Consider the following 27007-nt stretch of genomic DNA (forward strand, 5'->3'; position numbering starts at 1 on the left):
TTAAATAAACAATTTGTTGAAAGGGTCCTGTAGTTTTGACGCATTTAAAGAAACCTTATGGTACATTGTCATCTAGCGGTTGAGCTTGGTATCGCAGTCTAAGTTCAAAATATTGGAGAGACAAATTTAGCCATCTAACGGTTCTTCTCGGCTTCTTTTGCTTGTTATATATACTATATTATTTGTGATTGTGTACCGGAAGTTAAGGGCAGTCTACGAATGTGCTCATGTGCAGTAATGTTTGTTTATGTTGTCACTTTAAATCCGTCTATAGTCCTTTGTTGATTATAATGAGTGTTGTTTTGTCGTGTGACATTTGCTGGGTGTCAGAGCTCAGAGATGTGATGTGAAAATACTTAAATAAAAGTTTTGAATACATTAAAGCGATGATATGAGTTTAATGTATTTGTGGCATCCTATTGATTATCGCAAAAATAATTTTGACAATCATCTTGTGTTTACAGTAATGCACATGGTTGTGCTTCCATTGGAAGTACATTGCTGTAAACACATTTTTGTATGTTTTCACAAAGTGATAAACAAGCCCATGTTTTCTGTAATAATCATCAACATCCAATAGATGACGATATAGCTTGCATTGTATTTAACCCAGAACATTCCTTTGGAAACGTGCATGTCCCTGTGCTAGGCACTGAAGAAGACCACTAACCTCTGCGTGATGACTAATGATGTTTAATGTAATTCTTTGTCATGCTCTAATGCAAACCATCCCGTGGTTGTGGAAAAAACCTCAGACAGGTTTCACAGCCCTCGAGGAATGAGTTCACTGCGAGGCTCCTCGCGTTTTTCAATTTACACTCCTTCACAGTGCTGGTAACTCTTCTGTCTGAAATCCCCAGCATTCCCTTTTTCTGATGTCCCTCAAGACAGGCACAAAAACCATGAGATTATGAATCAAGCAGTCCCAAAATGCTGCTTCATCTATCATTCCTTCTCCCCCCCCCCCATAAATCTTTTTGTTTCTTGCTCTTCATTCACATCCTTTGTTAAAGGGTGTTTCTGTTTTATTTTGCATGGACAGAAACACCCTTTAAAGGAATCTAGTACTTTGATTCTTAACATGGATTCCTCATGGGAGGCTGAAAAAGAAAATAAGCCGACAGACAATGAAAGCCATGTTACAGGGCTGTCATGTTATATTAAGAAACCTGTCAAATACTTGGAAAACTTGGTAGCTGTGGTTGGGTTACCTGTAGAGAACAGTGATGTAAAGTGAACACAGGCATGTTTGTGATGGTTCACCTCAAAAGAAAATAAAGTGCATATGTTATGTTTACGCTCTTTTATTCCATTTTTAAGTTTAAAATATGCAATAGTACAAAGAGGAAAATGTCATTGAGCTCAGTTTGTTACATTCTTGAAATCGCTTTTAAAACTCGAATAAAGACAAAAGTGAATCTTTGATGCCTTAAAAACTCACTTGTTGATAGATATCTGATTTAATTCGGTCTCTTTCTGAAAATCTGATAATCAAATTTGTTGCAATCAGTTAGTAATGTCTGAAAGAATTTGAAAGCTATTCTTCCACATCTGTATGAGTTGGTGGGGCTTTCCCAACCACGATCACATCGAGAGGCTTATTGTCTTGGATGTTGCTCGTGAGGATAAAACACACCCTCCTAATCTAATTTAAGCCCTCGACATAAACGCTCTCATAATATGTAAACCTACTGCCTTCTTCTTTAGGAAACAGAAAGTATACAAAGATTTTCATTTCATTAGCGTCCGAAGCTCTTGCTTCCTGTTTATGTATGACCATATGTATGTCGAGCTGTGTGTGCCTCACATTATCTACACACACATACGGGCAGCACCTTCCTCGGCTGGTGGCCTGCTTCAGATAGCACATGCCAAAGCTAAAAAACACATGTTTCTATCGATCTAAGTCCTTTATCACAGGTTCACCAGCTCACGTCGATCAATCAGGAATCATGAGTGGACAAGTCCAATAGAAAGTCTTAAAGGTACACTCAAAAATAAGTTTTTCTTCATTTAAACAGAATGCAGAGTTTCATCAGAGATAAACATCTGGCAAACTCTATTTCTTTCCAGCCGTCGACTAAAAAAAAGACAAAAAGTCAATAAAACCATAAAATAACATCAACGACATCATAGATCATATTCTTTAAGGGATAGTTCACCCCAAAATGAAAAATCTCTCATTATTTACCCACCTCCTTGTCATTTCAAACCTGTATGACTTTCTTTCTTCTGCAAAACACAAAAGAAGTTATTTTGAAGAATGTTGGTAACCAAACAACGGCAGCACCTATTCACTTCTGGACACAAAACTAATGCAAGTCAATGGAGTGCTGTTCGATTACAAACGTTCTTCAAAATATCTTCTTTTGTGTTCTGCACAAGAAAGAAAGTCATACAAGTTTAAAATGACAAGATGGTGAGTAACCATGACAAAAGTTTCTTTTTGGGGTAAACTATCCCTTTAACTTTGTATATTGAGCTGTGATAGGATAACGTTTATTTTAATACTGAAAAAAAGACCTTTATCACGTTTATACAGTCAAAAAGCTGGACAACACATAGAACAAGAATGGGCCATATTTGTAGAACCAATGTGGTCATAGATATATGAACATTAACATATGGCTCTCTGCAGTGCTATTTCAGAGACTATAGGGTGGGCTACCATCATGTATATACAGTGCAAAATGTTATGTGCCATCAGGCAGAGTTTCATATCTTACATACAGAGCATATGCACTGATAAAATCCAAATAGGAGAGGTTGAACTTTTTTTTCTTCAATCGGATATGAAATACAATTTCCATGTTTATATTAGCTATAAGAATGTGAACACATATTTAAAAGGGGTGGGGTGTGGGTGCCGGTGCATGAATCCAGTGTGTGTGTGTGTGTGCGAGGTAAAGAGAGAACTGTTATACTGTATAACATTGAGTCATTGACTTTAGTGGTGGTAAACCCCGCCGAGATATCCAATACGCTCTCATCCTCGATGAACTCACCTTTTTTCACTCCATTTCTGAAACACTATTCGTTTACACAAGAAAAACAAAGGAGAGCCGTGCAGGAAGAGTAGAAGAAAAGAAGGATTTGCACATCAAACATGTAGAAGTAAAATCTCTTTGGTTTGAGAACTTAATGTGAGGTGGACCCAGGTGGACCTAAGCCAGGCCGGAAAGAACCACTTTGTAAAAACACGCCGGCCAAGTAGTTCTATCCACAAGAAGGATCGGCTAGTAATTGTATGGACTGGCAAAGAGGTCAAACCCTGATTTAGCGGCTGTTTATGTGAGAAAACACAGAGGTCTGTAGTTCACCAAAAAAATGTCATCATTTATCCTTATGTCAATTAAAACCTGTATGTGACTCTTTGCACATTAAGAAGATATTTTGAGAAATATTTTGGTTTTGTGAATGAGGGCCAATGTGGGTTGGTTACCAACGTTCTTCAAAATATCTTCCTATGTGTTTTGCAGAAGAAAGAAAGTCATCCAGGTTTGGAATGACATGACGGTGAGTAAATGATGACAGCATTTTCATTTTTGGGTGAACTTTTCTTGGGACTATGTTCTTTACAGATTACAAAAGCTTTTGTTGTTTATAGGTTCTTTAGATTAGTCGTTTTGGGGCTCTTTAAAGCACGCGTCATCTTTATAGATGGTTTTCTGAAGAGAGAGAATACAAACTTCTAAATGTAATTCATTCAATATCAATGATCTTTTTATTCAATAATTATTTGCATTAAAATGTTCACTGCATCCTTTTATCCCAGGAGTGAGTCTCACGTTAAAAAAATGACATATACAGTATAAACATGTACAGAACATCACTGTCAACAATTATTTTCGAAACAGAAAGTGATATTGAAAGAGAGAGAAAAAGACAAGGAATAATTACTTTCACACACCTTTTTACAGACATCCTTCACACAGTTAAAACCATATGGCACACACAAACAGGATGCACAGCCCCCACCCCCCAAAAAGCTTTGGAATCTATTAAAAGAAAAAAATCAGCCAGGGCACAAAATAAATAAATACAATTAAACATTTGTTGGCATTCCCACTGTCTGCTTTGAAGCCCGTCTAGCTCGTTTCAAGTGGCCACTGTTTTAACTAAAACGTAACGTTCTCATTTGGGTTTGTTTACATGTAAAAAGTATGAGACGTGCTCTGGACATGCAATTTCCTCATTTTCTTCAAAATTATTATGGGATCCAAAAGCAGACGAGCTGATCTAAATAAATATAAATAAAAATATATAATTAAATTAATTCAAATAATTTATTAAAATAAAAAATAAAAAAATATATATATATTAAACCTTTTTTTTAATAATCTCCAAGTCTCTTTTAGTTTTAGTTTTAAGTGTATAGCCTAATGAATTATAATACACCTGCAAAAATTGTAAAGATAAAAGTCTTTTAAAGGGCCAACAACATACATGATGGTTGAATTTTAAATGGAAACTCAACGGAAAGATTGTAGCAAAGCTAGACAGAAGCGAACAAACATGGAGCAAAATCCAATTATATGTGCGGTAAAATCCTAAATGTTCAACTTTAGAAAGTCCCAAATATCAGCCAGTGAAGTGAATGAGTTTGGGTTTGGTAAATCAAAGACATTTCCTCACAAGGAAATATTAAATGAAATGTCAAGCCACATCCTCTGGCAACATCCACATTTTTCAAAACTTTCCTATTATTTTATTTGTTGTTATGGCTACACAAAGGCATGTCTTCATGTTATGCATTCATATTTCCAAAAACATCCTTAGGCTGTATGATTGCAAGTATACAACATAATAAGGAAGTCACTTACATTTTGATTCTCTTGACACTCTTGAACTCTTGACACAATCACCAATATTGTGGCTGTCACAAACTGACAGATGGGATCAGATACTAGCCTTTTCTTAAAGCACATGGAAAGATGGCTGCCTGGTCCTAAGTCTTGCAAGTTCTTTTCAAGAAGCATTTCAAGTCATACAAGTAAATTGATTACAAAACTTCAGACTTACATTTATTATTAGACTTATACAACTAGATATATTAAAGTTGCAATTGACTCAAAAACATGGGCTAAACAGCTGAGAGCTTTTATCTTAATAGATTCAATTTAATATGAAAAACATACTCGTAAATAACAGCAATCATAAGACAGGAGATCATTCTGTATTACCGTCATGAGAATACAGAGGAACCTCATTTGGCTTTCCTGGATAGAAATAAGGAACTGATTATTGAGAGACAAGGTCGTGAATCAGGAAAAGATAGAGAGATACAACATCTGGCAAAAACATTTCACTCAACCCCCAAACATCAGGAGTCCCTTTATAAGGAATATCCCTGTTATCCATGAACTTGAAAAACTTTGCCGCATCTGATGTTAAAGGAGGAATTCGGAGTTGGTTTGTTGTGATGCTGTAACATGTGGTTTAATGTTACCAAATTAACACAGCGGTTTACAACCTCTCCACATTCCACAAGCCTTCTAACAAGAACAGTCTTCGTTTGATGAATGTAACATGTAGCCATCTGCGTGACAGAGAGTGACTAAACTTTCTTCAGCGTAAGTTACAAGTAACTTACCTCTCTATCGCCATCTCTGTTAGAAACATAGAATTGCAGGTTATTTTACATACCTCTCTTTATAGGTTGAAGTCAAATGATATCAAATTGAAATGACATTTCTGCAAAATCGTACCTGCACAGTTAAATCGCCAGTGTTGAAAAGGTCAAATTAACACTCACAGTGTATATATAATCCACACTCTCAAAGTGAATTCGGAGTTGATATTTACTTTCTTTACTTTCTTAATTCAATAACTTGCTACATCTCTTAAAACATCTCTCAAGCCCATTATTTTTAACCTCAAATCATCCAAGTTATTTAATTTATGGTACATACAGGTTCATCAACCTATGAATTTATTCTATTTATTTAAAATTGTAAAAATCTAATAAGAGGATCATAAAGATTTATATAACACTATAGTTATGTTAGGTAATACATTTTAGAAGTTATGTTATATCATTTTCCATATTATACATAATGTCTATTTAATACACCAATAAAATACGAGCACATTCGTGTGTGTATAGTGGCCCTGGGGGCCAATAGTGATGCAGTGGGAAAAAAGCAATTAAATCTTAACCATGAAACGTTTGACCTCCAGGTGATTTGTATTGCCATTCTACAGCACAGAGCACACGCACGCACACACAAACTCACAAACACCTCACAGCTTAGACATAATTGAGTCCAGGCATCTGTCCGAAAACATATCCAAAGGGGTCTTATTCTAAGCCATGTTTGCTTTCAAATACACGTGTTTACTACAAACACCTCATAAGAACCAGTAGGTCACTGCCAAACCATCTGCTATCATTCTATGACATTTATTATTTAAATACAGTATTACTTACAAATATAATAATTATGTACACACAGCTAGAGACCTTTTTCCTCAACATTGGTGTAGTTTTGAAATCTAGCAGGGGCTAACCAGTGATGCTAACATGGCTCATGGCTCATGGCTTTGACATAAACTAAAGGCTTCACAGGCTACTAAGAAAAAGACAAGCCCTGTATTACTGTACTGGACGTTTCATCTTACATTTACAAGCTACTTACAAATGAGGTAAACAATAGAAGCAATTGGAACAGCATAAGGACAACAAAATGCATAAGTGCAGTAAAAACTGGTTTCATATGGCCCAGCACAGTATACAAAGCTAAAAAAAAAGTTTGATAGAAAGAGTAGAAAAGAAATAGAAGTCAGTACTAATCGGTCAGGTGCTGACGGAAGAGATGTGTTTTCAGCCGATTCTTAAAGATGGCTACAGAATCTGCTGATCTTGTAGCATCGGGCAGATCATTCCACAAACGTGAAACAGATCCAGAGAAGGTACGGGGATGGCACCACAAGACGTTGTTCGTTTGCAGAGCTCAGGGATCTGGCGAGTACATAAGTCTGTATTAGGAAAAAAAGAATATGGGGGTGCCGAACCAGTGGTGGGTTTGGATGCCAAGAGCAGAGCTTTGAATTTGATTCGAGCGACTGGAGCCAATGTAACCTAATGTAGAGAGGAGTGACGTTCATTGAAGACCACTCTTGCCGCCGCATTCTGGATCATCTGTAATTTAATTTAATTTAATTCAATTATTTGTCAAGTATGGTGACCCATACCCGAAATGTGACTCTGCATTTAACCCATCCAGAGAGTAGTGAACACACGCACAGCAAGTGGTGAACACACGTACACCCGGAGCAGTGGGCAGCTATCACTACAGCGCCCGGGGAGCAAGTAGGGGTAAGGTGCCTTGCTCAAGGGCACCTCAGTCGTTACCCGCTGGCCCTGGGGATCGAACCGGCAACCTTCTGGTCACGAGTCTGACTCTCTAACCATTAGACCACGACTGACCCTGATCTGTATAGATCTGTATAGACATTGAATAGAAAGTTATTCCTAGGTAAAAAAAAAATGTATCAAGCTTTGGATGAAGTAAAGTGGCAATGATGGCATAATAGGAGGGGAGAGTTCACACTGTTGGTCAGTTTATTTTTATTGGATGGACATAACAAGACACAATATTATAGGGGGTGTGTATTTTATATAATGAAGCATTGTTTTTATTACCTTAGAATGAGTTATTTCTATCTACATACACTACGTATCCCCTTGCATTGAATTTGGCTTGTTATATATATATATATATATAAATACAAAAATAAACTGTTTTGTGATTTTTTTAGCCTGTCAAATTCCAATATCCCCCAAGGCTCTGTCCTCTTTCTGTACAACACTTCCTCGTGTTTCTCTTTCCTACCACAGGGCATTTTACTTCTGCAATAAAATGTTTCTGTCATCTAATATGGACAGATTTGGACCAAGTGTAATGCGTGAATGCGGTCATATTAACTTAACTAAGATTGACGAGAGTAACTCCCCTGTTAATCTCAACACAAGAGCCTTAAACATGTGGTTATTTCATGCCCTGCACACAGAACCTCATAAGTCTTAATAACAACAAAACTGAAGAAAATGTACGTTGATGCTGTGTGCTGGGTGACTGGCAGCAGGTTGCAATGCAGTTGGTAATTGGTTTTAAGGGTGTTCTAAGTTAGTGACTCTCGTATCTGTAGTACAAACGATGCAGGTTTTATTCAAGTTTATTCAAGTGTGCTACTTCTATTAAACTACAAATTCAGTCTACTTTTTATGTAAAAAGTACATTGTTTTGCTAGTTTGCTACTATTACTTAAAGGTCCAGTGTATGAAATTTAGCGGCATCTATCGGTGAGGCTGCGAATTGCTACCAATGGCTCACTCCACCCCTCCCTTTCGAAGCACTACTGTGGCTGACACAGAACAAAGATGTCGTCGCATTTCCGCTTCTTTCCCGAAGGAGATAACGTATTTACCAAACACGCTCTGTAGAGCAGTTTGTCCGTTTAGGGCTACTGTAGAAACAACATGGTGAATTCAATGCAAGGGGACCCGCAGTGAATGTAGATAGAAATAATTCATTCTAAGATAATAAAAACATAATGCTTCGTTGTATAAAGACCCCCTATAATGTTGTGTCTTGTTATGTCCATCCAATAAAATTAAACTGACCAACAGTGTGAACTCTACCCTCCTGTTATGCCATCATTGCCCTGTACTTTACTTCATCCAAAGCTTTGTGTGCTCTGGACTGACAATTTATTCCCTTTGGCATGACATCCCAGTCCCCTGTTCAAATAATCAATAATGATCAGCCTGTTTCCTGAAAGAATCGCATATTCCAATGCTTTGTGTTATCGGTCAGTGTTAATTTCTGGTCATGTTCAATTATCTCACATGGCCGGAGTACAAATTTTCTTGCTTTTGTTGGAATTACAGCAATCACGTTGCCCTGGATCACAGTTCAAGCCAGCAAGTCCACTATAGTCCACCCTTTTGTTATTCCTCTTTCTGCCAAAAAACAATAGAAAAAGTTTTAGTACGGCATTTTCTCATGCAAGACACAATCCCTGTGCTAATATTTTATTGGACAGCCCTCAAAAGTCTTACTGTGTGTCACACTGAGATTGGTGTATATATTTGCTCTAGACACAAGACTGAAGATGTCATTTACAAAAAAGTATATTGATATGTTAATGTGATTTTTAAACCAATGTTTGATGTACAGTACTAACGCACATCACGAGAGTGATATAACTAAAAAAACCTCTAGCCTATATTTTTCACCCTTTTGACAATAATATGACAATTCATTTATTTTCTATGATGCTCAGAAGGTTCATTTGTTCAATAAGTAGAAACATCAACGATATTTTTTTCATTTAAAGAAGTGGGAAACACATATAATAAGTTTATATCCACCAATAAAGACGTGGATGTTTCATTTTAATAAATAAAATGGCATCTAGTGCGCACTTTAATATGTGAATGATGAACGTTCTCATACTTGTCTAAACTGTTTTGTGTGAATGTAGATACAATCTATTGTTAAGTCGTTATTCGACCTTTTAACAAATAAACCGAAACATTTATGACATCTCTCTTGTGTTCTGGACACACAGTGTCTCTGGTGTTTACATCCGCAAGGCTAAAATAAATCAATTGCATCTGGATACATCTGAAAAATAAAATGTGTTTTTTAATGTGGTTTAGGGGTTAAAAACAAAAAACACAGATGTTTTCTGGTTTACCCCGGTGTTAATGTTCATTTGCCCGAGGGAGATACAACACTTATTTTTATGTCATATTAACAACACGTCTGAGTTGAGATCGACAGTTTGTGTTAGGTAAAACCTAAACACAGAAATGCACATCCTCTGTGTATTCTCTTCTCTTATAAAAATACTGCGGCATGATGGCATTAGATGGTAAAACCATGGTACTCTGTCAGGTACCAAGGCATTATTTGATATATATATATACAGTATGTATACATATACATACTATATTGACCATGGCACTCTAATCATGGTACTGACATGTCCAAAACACCAAACATTTCTCAAAAATACCTTACTGTATAGGATACACCTGCTGCCAGAACATTGTTTCCATGGTTCTCAAGTCCCTTGCCCATCAGCCCCCCACAGTTGCTCATCTAATCCACAGATTTTCTTCTTCCTCCTGTAGGAAAAGAACATGAGTTAGTGTTCTGTAGAGAATGCCTCTGTGTTTGCAATCAAGACATCTCTATGTATCTCTTTCCCTTCCTCTCATCTCTCATCCTGTGTTCCTCTCGTCTGCCCTCTCCGCGTCTCTCATGTGCCACTGTCAACACAACCGTTTTCTTCAGCCGAACAGGTGCAAAAGCTATAAGCAAAGAATGCAACCGTGTAGAAAACTGAAAGAAAGAATATGAACACTTACAAATAAAACTGTATGAATGCCAAATCTGCAAAAATGATGACCTGTCCTAGAAATAACCTCTCAAAGACTATTTTTATTGCTCAGAGGATGCTTTTTCATAGCCTTTGAAGCTTTACATCATAATTGTCTACTTTTTAAAGGATTCAATACTGTGTTGTCAAAGTTGACGAGCAATTTTAATACCTTTTATTGGTTACTCACTAAAAACAGTTGGGTTTAAAATGACCCAACAAATAACCCAATGCTGGGTTACTATAGCACCGACCCATTGTTGGGTAATTTTAACCCAATATATTGGGTTACAAAAATAACCCAACGTTTTTTAGAGCGTCGATATTTGCAAAACCCAGTGAAAAACAAAGGGGTGACTAATAGACTAATAATGATTTAAGATAAAAATCACGAAATATGGAGATACATGGTTTCAGACCAAATGCCCAAGACTAAATTCTTCTATAATGCAGAGAAATAAATAAAAACAGACAAAAACTTATTAGATAAAAACAGAAATGCACTGCTAAAAAAATCTCACTTATATTTTTGTATTTTTGTCTTCTAAATATCTAAAAAGTATTTAATCAAGATACATTTTCTTTGAAAAGGGTAATCGAATTCAAGTGAATTTTTGTTTAAAACAAGCAAAAATGCAAATGGCGTAAGAAAAATAAACTTGAATTAGACCTCTATTTACCTCTTTATTGAGCACTTTATTCAAGGTTTTTTCTGGCACCACTGGCAGATATTTTTGCTTGTTTTAAGCATCAACTTTTTTTATATTTTCTTTCAAAAAACAAGTGTTCATATCTCTTAACAGAGATAACAGGTTTTTTCTGTTATTTAAGAGTTAATTTATATCATGTATTAATATCATTTATTGTACAAATGTTTATTAACATTTATTATTTATTGGAAAATTTGATTCATAATATATAAATAATGAAACAATCATTTTTGAGGGTGCTTTGAGGATCCAAAAACTTTAAGTGACCACTGTAGGTGTTAGGATGTTTTGGGCATCTGAGTCTGAGGAATGTTCAAAAACTGTTTACAGTAACAGAAAAGTGAGAAATTATGGGATGAGGACATTGCTATGTGCTCTGGTTCATGTGAAGATCGAGAGGCCAAGGGATCATGGGGGGCTTCTCAGCTATGTGATGATCAGCCGATGATTCATGTTACATGTTTGTGCGATGACACGAATGGTGGTGATCCAAGTTTAACATGCCGAGACAACTGTAAATAAACAAATCATGCGCGAATTCCCTAAAAAGTGTAAACACTGGCGCTTTCACAACATTGCTCTATTTGTTTGAGCATCCTTAGCATGCCTAAGCAACTACCACCAAGAGAGAAAGAGGAACTAAATACTAAAATATGACTCTAACACAAAGCAGATTTCTGAAGTTTCACTTGTTTCTCTTGTTTTATGCGTGTATGTTGCAGGTGGAGACACAATGTCAGTTAAGTTGAAGTTTGAAAGCCCGGCTGATGGTGGAATGGTACGTCGGAGCCGTTCTTTCACCGGCGTCAACACGCTCGTTGGCCGCAGAAGGTAACCAAGAACATATGACAGAATTTTTTTTCAGGGTAAACTATCCCTTTAATGGCCTTTTGGTTGTAATTTAGGATTTCACATAATATTAAATGTAAACAGCCAACTGGTATTATGTAATTGTTTTAAGAACCAAAGGTCGCTAGAGGATGTTCGGTTCAGAACCGGGTGTGAGGAGAGTGACAGCTTACATAAGTAACACAGCTGCCTCTGTGTGTGCGCATTTATGCATTTGTACACATTTTTATTTCATGTGTCACAATAGCACTGCATGACTGTATTTCCATCCAGGAAAAGATTGAAAAGATTGCTGACAAAGGCTAAAACAATTTCAGAGACAAATTCACCTGCTTGCAATTTGTAAACTCTATACTCAGACTTTGCAAAACAGGATTGTGAGAAAATGCCTTTTAACTGCCTTGATCATGTCAGACAAAACTTTTTTTATAATTCAAAATCCAAGACTATGGAATATGGAAAAACGACAGACCTAGAAAGATACATTACACAACCAATTAAAACTTTGATACTCTTGTGCCTTTGTTTAAACTAGTGCGTTCAAATCGATTAATCACGATTAATCGATTTCAAAATAAATTTTGTGTTTATATAATGTATGGCATGTACTGTATATTTACATGAATATCTAAATACACAAACAAACATGTTTATATTTAAGAAATATGAGTAATATATATATATATATACTTATATTTACACAATGTTAGTTATATTTAAATTTGGGCTGTAAAACGATTATTTGAGATCAATCGTATCCAAAATAAAAGTTTGTGTTTACATAATATATGTCTGTGCACTGTGCATATTTATTTTGTATTTATAAGCACAAAAACATATGCATACATGTATATATATATATTAAGGAAATATTGTTTTAATTCATTTATATTTTGAAATTATATATTTTAATACATTTTTATATGCACGATTAATCGCTTGACAGCCCTAATTCAAATATAAATTTATATACATTTATGTTAATATACCCATGTATGTGTGTGCTATTATATATAAATAGACACGCCATACACACATATATTATAAAAACACAAACATTTATTTTGGAATCGTGATTAATTGACAGCACTAATTTAAACTCTTTTCTGTTTACATTAGTTGTATTGAGACAATATTACTTTTAGCAATAATTGTATTAATGTCTGTCTTTACAAAATCTTTCAATATCATACGTTCAAAAAAGATCATAAATAGTCACACAGTTACACATACTGAGATTATGAATGCAAATTTGCTTTCGAAAATATTAAAAACACACACACACACACACACACACACACACACACACACACACACACACAAAATGCATATTTTTAAGCAGAATTCCTTATTTAGCTATAAACACATCAGAAGAGACAGTCAGTAAAAAGCGTGTAGAGTCGTCACGATCCACTGAGGGTTCTTGAATTACAGTCGAGATGTCAGTGGTGTTGATCTGAGAGCCGGAGCTTGTGTTTTCTGTTGCCCTCCAGAGTAGCGTTCAGCAATGCATTCCCTGGAGAAAAGAGAAGAGTTTATTTACATTGCAGAGTCATTGAGTTTGTAGCGCTGCATAAGAAACCACTGCTATAACAGATCTGTCAAGATGTTTAACCAGAATTCCAGAATTATTTTGATTGTAAATGTATAAATTCAAATATATTTAGACTATATATTGCCTGTTTAGACTCCTATTGAAATAAATTAAATAAACCAAAAGAAATTCACCTGTTCTCTCTCTCGGCAGACATTCCTCTGTCCGCAGCTCTCTCCGCTCTATAGCGGCGGCAGGAAAATCTCCCAGAATTCCCTCTTCTAGTCGTATGGGCAGCAGCATCTGGGGCCAGCAGCCAGAGCAGGTGGACAGAATCTTCCAGGCCCTACGGAAAGGACTCAAGTATGTCACACAAGCACTTTTTGTTAAAATAAGATGAAAAGGAACCTCTTGTTTATCTGATTGATTTAATTCTTTAGATTTTCTTTTGGAAAGTCATTATAATTGTTTAGACGCAACATGCACATTGTGATAAAGATTTCCTCTCTATGCTTGATTATAAAGGGATTACTTGGAGAACCATCAAACAGAACTGGATTTCTTGTCATCTCAGCAGCGGGACACCAAAAGGAACTCCAGATTGGTAAAACATGTTCTCTACCAAACTACTCATAACTCACTTTATTTTAACAAAATATGTTAATTTAAAGTGAATATTTTCTATTTCTCAGGCTTTTTTCTATGACCTGGAAAAGGTATGTTTTCATGCTTATATCAGCTTGATCCCACAGGATTTATAACTATTTTACAAGCTGGATCTTTTGTATGCATTTTTAATATGATTTGCTTTCGCTCTAGTGACGGTTAGGTTTAAGGACGGGCTTAAGGGAGGGGCTTTTTTCTAATAATTGTACGAATCACACGACACAGCAACGTTGTCAAATAGTCACAAATTGTCGTGAGATTGTGTTGCATATATACAATCATTTGAAAACTGTGTTCCTCACACACAAAACACAGTGGTGGTTTCCCATAATACTTCCATAGTACTTCATGTTTACCGCATACTCCATGGTATTTTCATGGCACTTTATGTACTTTAATACTGTGACAATGTCCTAAAAACATGGTAATACTATAGTACTAATCAGGACTTTTTCTAAGCGTTTATTAAATATGATATCTAAAGCCAACTTCAAGATAAAAGATAAAAGTTGTATCCTCTTTGTGTCAACAACAGGAGATTCGAGCCTTAGAGAGATACATACGACGGCTAGAGTTTCAGATTAGTAAGGTAACACAAACATTGGTCAACTTTGGTCTTTTCAAACTGCACAACACCAACATACGTGACAGTAGTATGTGAATGTGAACTGAGTGTGTCATTGACAGGTAGAAGAGCTGTATGAGTCCTACTGCATCCAGTGGCGACTGTGTCAGGGCGCTTTAAACATGAAGAGAGCGTTTTCTCTCTCTCCTTCTTCACGACAATCCAGAGAGAGTTTACTAGAGTTGAGCCGAAACCACAGACACAGTCTGGAGGTAAGGTCTTGATATACACACAACTATCAGTAACACTATCAAGATACTCATTTGTTCGAGGATGCATCGTGCAGACATTTTGGATAAGATTTGAAAATTTGAGCATTAAAAGTGAGAAAATTTTATAAAGTTAGGGTTTCGGTTAACACACATCTCTACCTGCAGGACATGTCTGCAATGGAAGGAGAACTAGAGATCCTGTTGGGAGAGCTACAAATCAAAATGAAAGGTACAAGACACACACCATATGCAGGAATTTGAATTTCAGAGGAACATCTGTCTTTGAAATATTTTAATTTTTCCTCTTTTTTTCCGCAGGGTTGATAGGTTTCGCTCGGCTTTGCCCAGGAGATCAGTATGAGGTGAGCGATTTTAACGGGGCTGGGTTATGGATCAGTTGCTGTTACACACTTACTGTATGAATTTAACAAAAATAAAAATTCTGACTTCATCCACTCGCACTGTCATTTCACAAAAAACCAAAGTGCTCTTTTTTTCAATGTAGCGCGAGACAAAAAGTAAACAGATGCTGCTGAGCTTGAAGGAAAAATAATATAACTTGTGCATTACATTTTAAGTCTTCTTAGAAAATAAAGTAGAGAACAACTATTTACAAGTAAATAGTGTTTTGACAATTTGGTCTGTTACTCACACAACACATTCTGCTTAGAGTAATATCATATGGACTACATTCATGACGTATTTAAAAGGTTTCAAAACATGATATTTGCTTAAACCAACACTGTTTTAAGACTTTCCAGAGAATATATCTATGACATTTAAAGGGACAGTTCACCCAAAAATAAAAATCCTGTTATCATTTACTCACCCTCAAGTTGTTCCAAATCTGTATAAATTTCTTTGTGCTGATAAACAAAGAGAAAGATATTTTGAAGAATGCTTGAAATTCTTATTGGCCACCATTGACTACCATAGTAGAAAAAATACTACGGTAGTCAAAAGGTTCCCAGAACTGTTTGCTCTCCTTCATTCTTCAAAATATCTTCGTTTGTGTTCAACAGAACAAAGAAATTTACAAATATTTTTTTTCTACTATGGTAGTCAATGGTGGCCAAGAACTGTTTGGTTACAAGCACTCCAAACAGGTGTTCATCAGAACAAATACATTTATACATATTTGGAACAACTTGAGGTTGAGGAAATGACACAATTTTCATTTTTGGGTGAAATGTCCTTTTAAGGACTTTTAATCACTTTTATGCATCTTTTGAGCTCCATAAAGCGTATAAGGTTTGGAAACATATGAGGGAGAATTCCCTATAATACATAAGCATTATTAATCTCAGATTCACTGCGTTAAGACAGAAATGCCTGATGGTGCCTTTAAGTTAAAATGACTTATTTCACCAGCTATTTGGAAGACATTTTTAAGGCAAGGTTTCCAATGACTTCATGCACAATGGAATGTGGTCACGGGACCCTCAGGCACGCTCATACACAGAACGCACATACAAGGGGCCCAAGACTTTTCTGGACACCTAGACACAAAGTATTAGACTTTCATTACATTAGATAAAAACATAAATCTAATAAACCAAAATAATTTCACTTTCCTCAGTCATTTAAGTGGAAGCATGAAGTCAGTACTAATGTTCCATCTCAAATGTATATCAAACTAAAGCCATAATGTTTGATATTTTGTTATTAAATGCAATAACGTTCATATAAGGGTTCAAAAATACTTCTTTGGACCCCTGTGTAGGTGTTAATCCGGTTGGGCCGACAGAGATGGAGAATCAGAGGACGAATACAGAGTGATGACAAACAGCTGTGGGATGAAGAGGAGATGGTCTTTCTCCCTCACATTCATGCCAATTTTGAGATTAAGGTGAGCTCGATCACATACGCTCACACCTGCGCAAACATCACTTCCTGTCAAGGTCTCCTGTGGGGGTTGTGTTGACAGAAGCGTGCGGTTCTTTTGTCTATGCTGTTTGTTACATCTAGATAGAGTTTCATCAGACATTTCTAAAACCGCCTACAGACCCCCGAGAAAATGATAGAGATGTTTAACAGACTCTCTGAAGCTTTTGGCATATGGTGAAATTATTATAAAAGGTTTTATTGCGTGGAATTGATTCCATTTTAGAAAATAGAGAGTGCTCTAAACCTGTGAAAGTGATGAACATCAAATCTCAAATATAGAAATGTAAGTTTTATTCTTATTAAGTTCTGCTGTTACTAATATGTTTTTGTCTGGTGGATGATAAAGCGGGCGAAAAATACTGTTTTATTTCATTTTAATTTATTTTTACTGTACTGGAATAGTACAAAATTTGGGGACTTAAAGTCCTTGGTCACATTTTTACTCCTGACTGCCAAAGGAAATGAATGAAAAAATGAAAAACTAAATCCTAATTCTTTCATGAATATTACATAAAACCATAAGATTCACTATATATCTGAAATATTAAATAAAGAATTTTATTGAACAAAAATAAATTTCTTTATAAAAGGTTATATTTAATAAAAGATAGATTTTAGGTGTTCAATCACTTTTGACTGGGAGAAGTATGAGTAAAGGAACCACTGTGTCAAAGTATTCTTACGATAAGACTTATATTTTCTTTGTTCTCTTTCCAGGTGACAGAGGTGAAGGGGCTGAGCTCCATCCTGGTCGGCATGGTAACATGCAGGAGTGCTGATTTTTTTACATCACGATCGCAGATGATGGTTGTCGACATTACGGAACTGGGAACCATTAAACTGCAGCTAGAAGTGCTTTGGAAGTGAGTGCACATGTGTGATCTTTACAAGGCAGTAAAATATACAGCTGTACTAATTTTAATACTGTACACGGCAAAATATATAATAAAATAGGGCACAATGTACTATATTAATGTGAAAGGATTTTCTGTAACACTTTACAATAAAGTGCTATTTGTTAACAATTAGTTAATGCATTAGCAAAATGGACAAACAATGAACTATAATACAGCATTTATTAATGTTAGTTCATGTCATCAATTGGTTATAGAATCTAGAATCTAAAAATGCCAATGAATTATAGATATATCATAATTCTTAAGTGTATGCAAAACGATGTGTAGTTGTTTAAAGGGACAGTTCACCCAAAGTTCTTTTTGTTCTCATAAGAGTTTGACAGCATTTTTCCCATTTGCTTTAATTGTTTGAAAAAGAACAGCCAAAATGTATCATTGTGTTCCACTGCAGGTTAGAAACAACATGAGGGAGAGCAAACTCATTTAGGGTAAACTGTCCATTTAATTTATCCGATTTTATATCAGAGATTATTGCAGTTAGAGGGTTCTGTGTTCAGATGCTTGATGGTTAAATTGAGCTGTATCAACATCTGGAATTGTGAAGCAAACAGTGCTCATCACAGGATATTTGAAAGCACTTCTTCATGAAATTGAGTTGAAACATTGAATAAACTACTTATCAGCTCTCCATCTCACACACACAAGGTACAACCCTGTGTGTGAGGCTCTGCTATCAGCTAACACACACCAGCTGTCCGAGAGAGAGAGAGAGAGAGAGAGAGAGAGAGAGAGACAGAGAGACAGAGAGAGAGAGAGAGAGACAGAGAGAGACAGAGAGAGAGACAGAGAGAGAGAGAGAGAGAGAGAGAGAGAGAGAGAGAGAGAGAGAGAGAGAGAGAGAGAGAGAGAGGGAGAGAGAGAGAGAGAGAGAGAGAGAGAGAGAGAGAGAGAGAGAGAGAGAGAGAGAGAGAGAGAGAGAGAGAGAGAGAGAGAGAGAGAGAGAGAGAGAGAGAGAGAGAGAGAGAGAGAGAGAGAGAGAGAGAGAGAGAGAGAGAGAGAGAGAGAGAGAGAGAGAGAGAGAGAGAGAGAGAGAGAGAGAGAGAGAGAGAGAGAGAGAGAGAGAGAGAGAGAGAGAGAGAGAGAGAGAGAGAGAGAGAGAGAGAGAGAGAGAGAGAGAGAGAGAGAGAGAGAGAGAGAGAGAGAGAGAGAGAGAGAGAGAGAGAGAGAGAGAGAGAGAGAGAAGAGAGAGAGAGAGAGAGAGGAGAGAGAGAGAGAGAGAGAGAGAGAGAGAGAGAGAGAGAGAGAGAGAGAGAGAGAGAGAGAGAGAGAGAGAGAGAGAGAGAGAGAGAGAGAGAGAGAGAGAGAGAGAGAGAGAGAGAGAGAGAGAGAGAGAGAGAGAGAGAGAGAGAGAGAGAGAGAGAGAGAGAGAGAGAGAGAGAGAGAGAGAGAAAGAGAGAGAGAGAGAGAGAGAGAGAGAGAGAGAGAGAGAGAGAGAGAGAGAGAGTGAGAGAGAGAGAAACAGAGAGAAAGAGAGAGAGAGCATTGAATAAATAGCCTATCACACATGCACACGCAGATCAAATTTCATTGTTCTTTACAAAATCCAGGTGGAAAAGATTTTTCACTCCCTGTTTTTAACAGAGTCACTAAATTAAACACGTCTCACAGCCTGTTCAGCGTCTATTACCTCTCTCTCTCTCTGTGTGTGTGTGTGTGTGTGTGTTCACTAGCATCACCTCATTTCCTCTGGTTCTGCTCTGTCTCTGTTAGCAGTGTCACTCTCTATTACCAATGACGACAAACACAAACTTAACATGTCATGCACCGAAAGCCTGAGCGTGTTTATCTCACGTCTATTTTTTATTGCGTTAAGTGAAACGATATGTTCGAACGACATTATGAAATATTGAAAATGACACTACTGCTCAAAAGTTAAGGGTCCTTTAAACATTTTACAATAACAGAACTTAACTAATAACAAATTTAACTACGGAAATTGTTTTGACATAAAAAGTTATACCTAAACTGTAATATTTTAGCAGTGTCGTCACCAGTGTTGGGCAAGTCACTCTGAAAAGTAATTAATTACTAGTTACTAATTACATTTTCAATAGTGTAATTAGATTACTGTACAAATTACTCTCTCCAAAAAGTATTTAATTACTTATTGTTAATAACTTTAATTAGTTAAGTGATTCAAGGATAGACATACGAAATATAGAAACGGCTCTTTTAATTCATTCAAATCAATAATATAAAACTACATAAAGTATTATTATTAACTGACCAAAGTATTACAAATGTGAGAATTATACAGTAAAGCACAGATTTTAAAGTCAGATTTTGAATTTTGATGTCAATTCCACTATTGCACACACATATATTACATACAGTATTTAGTTTAATTACATCAGAAGTAACTGTAAAAGATTTTTAAGACCATGAGTAACATTTCAGTCACATGACCTTAAACATTTGATTGGTGTACTTGTACTTGTACTTGATTCACAGGAACAAAACGAATGAACTGCTGCGCTTGCAGTTATAAATAATATATATTAATATTACTTAGGTTTTGCTTATAGCTGTTATTATCATAACACGTGTTTTATGTAATATCAGGAGAATCTGCACACAATGCTGTGCAGGGTGGATTTTTTTAAGTAAGGTTTGTTGATGACAGCAAATATTTTTTGAAACAAACGTTACTACATGTAAAGATTCTGTCAAGTGAACGTACAATGACCTTCAGACTTCTACACTCTGGGCGAGCCTTCTCAAAAAAGGGTGGGGTTTCGGGAGGGGAGTGGCATTCAAGTCTGAGCTCATTCTCGCCCACTAGACGTAGGACAGGAAAAGAAAAATCCAAAAAAAGAGCAAAAATAACAACAGGCTTGTCTCTGTGTTTTACGGTTATTTTGAGCATCAGGTGTTGGTTGATAACCAAGTATAGAAAACAGTATAGTATTATGCTCAAGGGTGAGGTTATGGGTAAAGTTATGTTTAGGGTTGTGGGTGGGGTTATGTCAGGATAATGGTAGGCGCTAGCAATGAATGAAGCTAAATACGAACACAATAGAAATTTCAGTTTAAATGCAAACTACCACAAATGCCTCTTTTCAGAATGTTTGGTTTGATGTCTCAGGCTTCATTGTTTCATGACATCATTGTTTTTTTTTTACATTTTAAGGCAAGGGTTGGATGCTGGTCTGTCATTCTTGTACACAATCTATCTTTCTCTCCCTTTAGTCCATTTGATAGCAGTGAGGTGAGACCAATCACAGCATCTGCCAGCCGACAGTCTATCCACAGAAAGGGATCCATATACAGCTGGACACCTCCCAACACGCCCAGTTTCACAGAGAAATACTTTTTAGTGAGTTAAAAACAAAACAATACAACCAAACACACGACTAATCAATCAAAAATGTGTGCGATTCATAAAATTGTGCCATCACGTGATTTGATCTCTCTTCGGTCTAGTCTATGATGCGGCAGCTACAGGATGCAGACAGCTCTTTTTCCATTGGTTCACGTGAATCTAGGGGCGTGTCTCTACTCAGCTACCTGGCTGACTCCACCCAAACTCTCAATCCTCCAGCCTATGAGAAGACGAGTCACCTGCCGCTCACACCCCGCCAAGATACAAAGTTACAAGATGAAGAGATACTAAAGACGCCACCAGGAGATGTATGAACTTTTTTATTTGATTTTATATCAAATAAATATTGTTTCTAACATAATTAGAAAAAAAATGTGTAGTATAATGCAATTTAAGTCGCTTTGGATAAAAGCGTCTGCCACATGCATAAATGTACATGTAAATGTTATTCAATTTTATATTAAAGTTAATATGATTTCTTTGGAACATCCAATGAATCATTCACAATTTACAAAGTTCTGGAACTTGCATTAAAAAGGTAAATTGGGTTAAATGTGACTTCATGTTGTTGTCGCATACAAAACAAATCCTCACGAGAAAGACAGTGTTAGGGCAACAGACAATATATTACAATAAAATATTAAAGAATATACAATAAAGGACAAACCAAGAAAAATGAAGTATTACACAATAGGAAAAGGTAAATTTACAGTACAAGAGAATCCATATGCATACAGTGATGCAGTGATGATGTACCTTTATATCTTTTTCATGAACTCTAATATAACTCTAGGCTGAGGAGAGTCTGGAATGGCCATCAGAGACTGACACAGCATCCCCCAGCCCTGCGGAAAGCAAGCGAGACTCCATCTTCCTCTTCCACCGTTATAGCACACCTGACATCCTCCGTAAAAATGCAAACGTGACCCCCAGCACAGGTGACGGAGATGCACAGGGGACCACGGCCCCGGATGAGACCGCCTTAGAGGAGCCCTCGTTCAACCAGGTACCTGAGACACCTATCGAGAAGGAGAAAAGTTTAAGCAGATCTCAGAGGAGAGCCGTGTCTGTGAGAATCCGTTCCCTGCTAGAAGATCTAGATTCAGCGCTGCAGGACATGAGCATCGTAGAGACGGCGTTAAAGACACTTGATGTCCAGATACGCCAACTAAATGAGGTGTTGAAGGTGAGATGAATAAAATGGGTTGCACGTGCATTTTACATGACAAGGCTGCACAAATATCACAAAGTGTTATGTTCTTGTCTCCTTTGCTGGTGATAGAAGGACCTTGACCCTCCACGGATGCCCTCATGGGAAACACTAGCTGTGGACGAAGAGGAAGTGCTGGGAAGTTTTGACTTCCTCTCAACAGATTTTAATGAAGATGAAGTCTCATGCATGGGCAGTGTCAGGCTCAGACACACCAGGTACAGCGAACTCAATTATTAAAGCATTCATGTATGCAAATCCATGCAATGTTTATTCAACATAATACAACGACAGTTTCTGGGCAGCTATTGCGTTACATGAAGAGTTTGTGCGCCCTCTTGTGGATGAAATGAGGTACTCCATGTACAACAAGTTGGTTTGGCAAATACTAAACCAAAAATATAATATAAAAAAATATACATATATGTTTCTAATTTAAAATAAAATGTATTAATATGAATATAATATTACATAATTATTTATATTTAAATATTTTATTATATCTTTATGAACCACTTAATATTTATAAGTCAATTTATGATTCATTTAACTTATATCAATATTAATATTTAAATTAAAATATTTGAATAAATTGTCTACACTACACTACAAGGTACTCTTTGTTCATTGTTTTGCAGAATTGGTTTGTTCCACGAGAATACACTGAGAAGTATGGGTCTGCTATCAGAAGACATTAATGAAGGACAGATCAAACACAAAGAAAACAATGTAGTAAAGCCATCACTTAGTACGGGGGTCTACAGCCTCGACCAAGCCCTGGGCACCCACCTTAACATCTGCAAAGTTCTGCTGGAGGTGAAAAGATTAGTTTGATAATGATCAATATCTATACTGTAAATCCATAACTGAATAAATAACTGAATTTAAATAGTCAATAGTCTATGTTGATGTTTTCTGTCTCAAGGTCATTCTTAAGGTCATTCTAATCTAAGATTAACAAAGATCTATACAAAGTTAACAAAAGTGGCTAAAAAAAGGAACTGTGTTATCTGTGTGCAGGCACTGAAGTGTGTTAGCTCTGATCTCGTGCACAAACACATCACAGAGGAGCTGTCACGGCAAACTGACTTGCTGGAAAAAATCGGCGCCCTGTCTAAGATGACAGATGAGATCTCAGCAACACAGTGTAGGTATCACAGGAAAGCTGGACCTTGAATGAGTAAATAAAGCACTACAGAATTCTCTGCTTTGGTCTTAAAATGATCATAGAATAATAGTCTTTTCAAACAAGAAAGTTAAAGAATTTATGACTGACTGAGAAAGCTTCAAGTGAACACTAGAAATACAGCTGACCCTAGAAATGACTGTCACAGACTGTTTTGTCGTAAAATGCAGTGTTGAAACATGCGTGTGGATGTGTGGCAGTGTTGTGCAGCTCTCCTAGGGGAATGGAGGTATTTTGGAAGGAGTGTTGTGAGAGTGACTCACATTTCTGCTGCTCCACTGATGGTTTTCTCAGGGCACTGCGCAAACATTACATTCACAAAGTCAAAGCCAAACAGCCTGGACAGACTGATGCAGGTTTGCATTTTCTATGTAATTTTCCTTTAAAATGTTATTCACATGTATAGGCTAATACATAGTAGATCTTTTAACTAAATCCAAAACAACAAAAATATTCGAATGTAGTCCAAAACCATGCTGCAAATAAACACGACCGCAACAGCTTTGCAACTACAAACCAAACCCGACAAAAATACAACTTAACAGCCAGGGGTACCTTTATATATAATTGCTGACGAAATACACTGAAACCAGTGCCGTTGAAAAACAGAGTTACGACACTCGCATAGACGTCCGTTGAAAGAATGGAATGCGGAAGTAACTCGTGTCATGGAGTGACCAATAGTTCCAAACACTGCACTGAAGAATTCATTTCGATGTCTCCCAAACGCATTTGCTGTACAGTTGGTGAAATAACAGCATGTTTATATATTTTAACGAGTTGGTGGACATATCTTATATTCATAGATCTTATATTTATATAGGGTGACCATATGAGCCATTTCTCCCGGACGCGTCCTTGCCAGGATTTGGGTGCGTCTTCCGGGAGTCGCGTTTGTCAACCGCATACGTCATCGAGGTTCTCATATTTCAGTAACAAAATAATTATAAAATTAAAATTTAACATCGCTTAAGACGTATAATCATTGTAGTTCATTGTAGTCATTCTTACCTTGAAATATAACGGCGCCTTTAAAAAATAAAACCTGAAATAATAAACCTCGATGACGTATGCGGTCGACAAATGCGACTCCCGGAAGACGCATCCAAATCCTGGCAAGGATGCGTCCGGGAGAAATGGCTCATGGTCACCCTAATTTATAGATATTATATTCATATTACTCCCCAGACAAAATGCTGTTATAAATGTAGTCAGCGTAGTATTCAGTGTACACAATGTGCTAATATATTTAGCAATATTTATGCAAATTTAGTTGCTGTTGTCTGTCCCGCTAAAATCCATTTGTTTTGGATTTGTTTGGAACGATTGAGCGCTTCATGAACCACGTGTCCACATGGCGGCGAGATCGAGTGTCGTAACTCTGTGTTTCAACGGCTCAGCCTAAAACTAATACGGACGAAAAAGGGACTACAGATTGTAAAGTAAAAGTGATGTCAAAATAAAAGTCCTTTAACGGCGTCCCACTGGCCATAAAAATTACGAAACGAAGCTATCAACTTTTTAGTCATGGGTTTTGAACTCAGTTGCAGTCTTTGCATTATTAAAATAACCCTGCTCTACCAAGTGAGCTACATGAACAGGAGTTAATTGGGCCAGACACATTAAACTGTTTATAGCTATACTGGACTATGTGAGAGAATTTCTATTTTGTAGAGGTGTTTGAAACCCTAGTGGACATTATCAAGCAAACTCAGCCCCCATAATGCAGTGCAATAACTCAACGCCTATAGGATACCCATAATGCACCTTGTGGCAGAATAAATTTCCCTCAGAGAAAGATGCAGCATTGTCCAAATTTGCTGACTCAAGTTCATTAACTTCAAATTGAATACATTAAAGTGAATGAAGGGATATAGCCAATTTTGAATACAGCCAAAACTCAGTGTTAGCATTATTTACACATTCTAATATTTACTATTAATGGAATTTCATATATACTCCATTATTCCTTCAAAATGTAATTCTGAAACTAATTTCTAAGCACAGTTCAAATGTTTCTATTACATTACATTGTTTCCACTTTTGTTGGTGTTTGGTAACGTTAGTGTTGTTTTCTCCTGTAGTTTTTGGTCAGCTGCTTCGTCAGGTTCAGTGCAGTTGTATGATGGCGTCTGTAAATCCATGCACTACAGACAGAGTGTCTGTGTTTCAACTGTTAGTCTACCTCAACCGATGGAATATAACTGACTTTGGAGAGCACATCTCGCATCTCTCTAAAGAAGGTGACACCACAAACTCTCCCTCTATCACAGTTTACATTTACATTAAAGAGTCAACAAATATTCTGTGCTATTGACCCGCCCCAGGATAACAAAAACAAACGTCTGAGAAACTTTTCCCCAGTTGGCCTGAACATCAATCAATCAGTCTGAAGTATTCTTCCCAATAGATCTCGTGTCTTCTCTGATCGGTTTGCTTCAGTGTATCTGATAGCCTGTCTGGAGAGTCCCAAGAGGAGGCGAGCCCTGAAAAAGCTGAAAGGGAGGCGGATCTCCGAGCTGCAGCCGACGAATCGCACGCTACAGCTTCTAGCCAAACTACAGACCGATGCCAATCACAAGGTGACCTCAGCAGCCGCTTCTTGTCTCAGGAGGGCCTCGAGATCCAAATCCTTCAGGACAAAGGTTAAAACTGCATATCTGTTAATAGTTCACATCGAGAAACAAAACAAATCCCAGCAAATATCACACTAGAGACTGTATTACAGGCAGTGGTTCGCTATACAGATCTGTTGAAAAAGGGCAACGCGCAAGTGCAACTCGAGGCCTGTCTTGCTTTGAAATGTCTGAAGGTGAGTTATAAATGTATGTATACTGCAACGGCTTCAGAATAATCTGATCTATTTTTAATTTGACTGTTTCCAGTTTTATGTGCGATATTCATCAGACAACCAGACACTTAATTGTGAGTGCTGAGACTGCCACCATACTGAAATCCTAACAGTGTGATTCACAGCCCCAGAAATGTGATTTCACATCCAAGAAATGTTGAGGGAAAAAATTGAACTCAAACCGAACGACGTCCTATGAACACAGATTATCCTTTTAGCCGGGGTCAGGAATCCTGACCGCTATCATCTTAATCCATTCTAATACTACATACTGTAATACATTTCATGCTCTGTTTATCCTGTTTAATCTGACATTCTTTCTGATCCTGCATTGCTTGACAAATTTGGCTCGATGTGCTGAAACTTACTATTTTAAAAAACAGTGCAGTCCTCGTTTTGTATTATTCATGAAGTTGTTTGTATCTCTTAGGCTTCAGAAAGTGCAGAGCAGGTGGCCGAACTGTGGCTGTCCACAGACGAAGACCTGAGAAACGCTGCCCGTGAGACTGTGTTATCGTTTGGTAATTGACTCTTAAACTAGGCCTACTAACTATAGTCTACTATAGTCCATGTGTCATGTTCTTCCAAGGATCCCCTTGAAAATGCAGTACCTTCATTTTGTGCCTTCATCACATCTGGGGCCCGT

The 27007-nt window shown here is 36.9% G+C and overlaps 1 protein-coding gene and 1 long non-coding RNA gene across 4 annotated transcripts in view; one reads left to right on the top strand and one right to left on the bottom strand.

Annotated features, from left to right (window-relative positions):
* Positions 1 to 27007, top strand: part of ripor3 (RIPOR family member 3) — a 35457-nt gene that overhangs the window by 6728 nt on the left and 1722 nt on the right. For all 3 annotated transcript variants that reach the window (XM_057339059.1, XM_057339060.1, XM_057339061.1), the window contains 21 exons: positions 11825 to 11933; positions 13699 to 13848; positions 14011 to 14089; positions 14178 to 14201; positions 14687 to 14740; positions 14839 to 14988; positions 15154 to 15217; positions 15307 to 15350; positions 16712 to 16837; positions 17593 to 17738; positions 20982 to 21108; positions 21216 to 21422; positions 21908 to 22300; positions 22397 to 22542; positions 22963 to 23140; positions 23345 to 23471; positions 23711 to 23866; positions 25595 to 25753; positions 25953 to 26155; positions 26239 to 26322; positions 26792 to 26882. In XM_057339059.1, the coding sequence (XP_057195042.1) occupies positions 11825 to 11933; positions 13699 to 13848; positions 14011 to 14089; positions 14178 to 14201; positions 14687 to 14740; positions 14839 to 14988; positions 15154 to 15217; positions 15307 to 15350; positions 16712 to 16837; positions 17593 to 17738; positions 20982 to 21108; positions 21216 to 21422; positions 21908 to 22300; positions 22397 to 22542; positions 22963 to 23140; positions 23345 to 23471; positions 23711 to 23866; positions 25595 to 25753; positions 25953 to 26155; positions 26239 to 26322; positions 26792 to 26882 (2817 nt within the window). The remainder of the gene's footprint in view (positions 1 to 11824; positions 11934 to 13698; positions 13849 to 14010; positions 14090 to 14177; positions 14202 to 14686; positions 14741 to 14838; positions 14989 to 15153; positions 15218 to 15306; positions 15351 to 16711; positions 16838 to 17592; positions 17739 to 20981; positions 21109 to 21215; positions 21423 to 21907; positions 22301 to 22396; positions 22543 to 22962; positions 23141 to 23344; positions 23472 to 23710; positions 23867 to 25594; positions 25754 to 25952; positions 26156 to 26238; positions 26323 to 26791; positions 26883 to 27007) is intronic.
* On the bottom strand, positions 13314 to 21978 carry LOC130557364 (uncharacterized). The gene is made up of 3 exons (XR_008963293.1): positions 21871 to 21978; positions 13680 to 13831; positions 13314 to 13467 (listed from the first exon to the last, which is right to left on the bottom strand). It is a non-coding gene; the product is annotated as an uncharacterized LOC130557364 (long non-coding RNA).

This window comes from Triplophysa rosa, linkage group LG7 (assembly GCF_024868665.1).
Source record: "Triplophysa rosa linkage group LG7, Trosa_1v2, whole genome shotgun sequence".
NCBI classification, from domain to species: Eukaryota; Metazoa; Chordata; class Actinopteri; order Cypriniformes; family Nemacheilidae; genus Triplophysa; species Triplophysa rosa.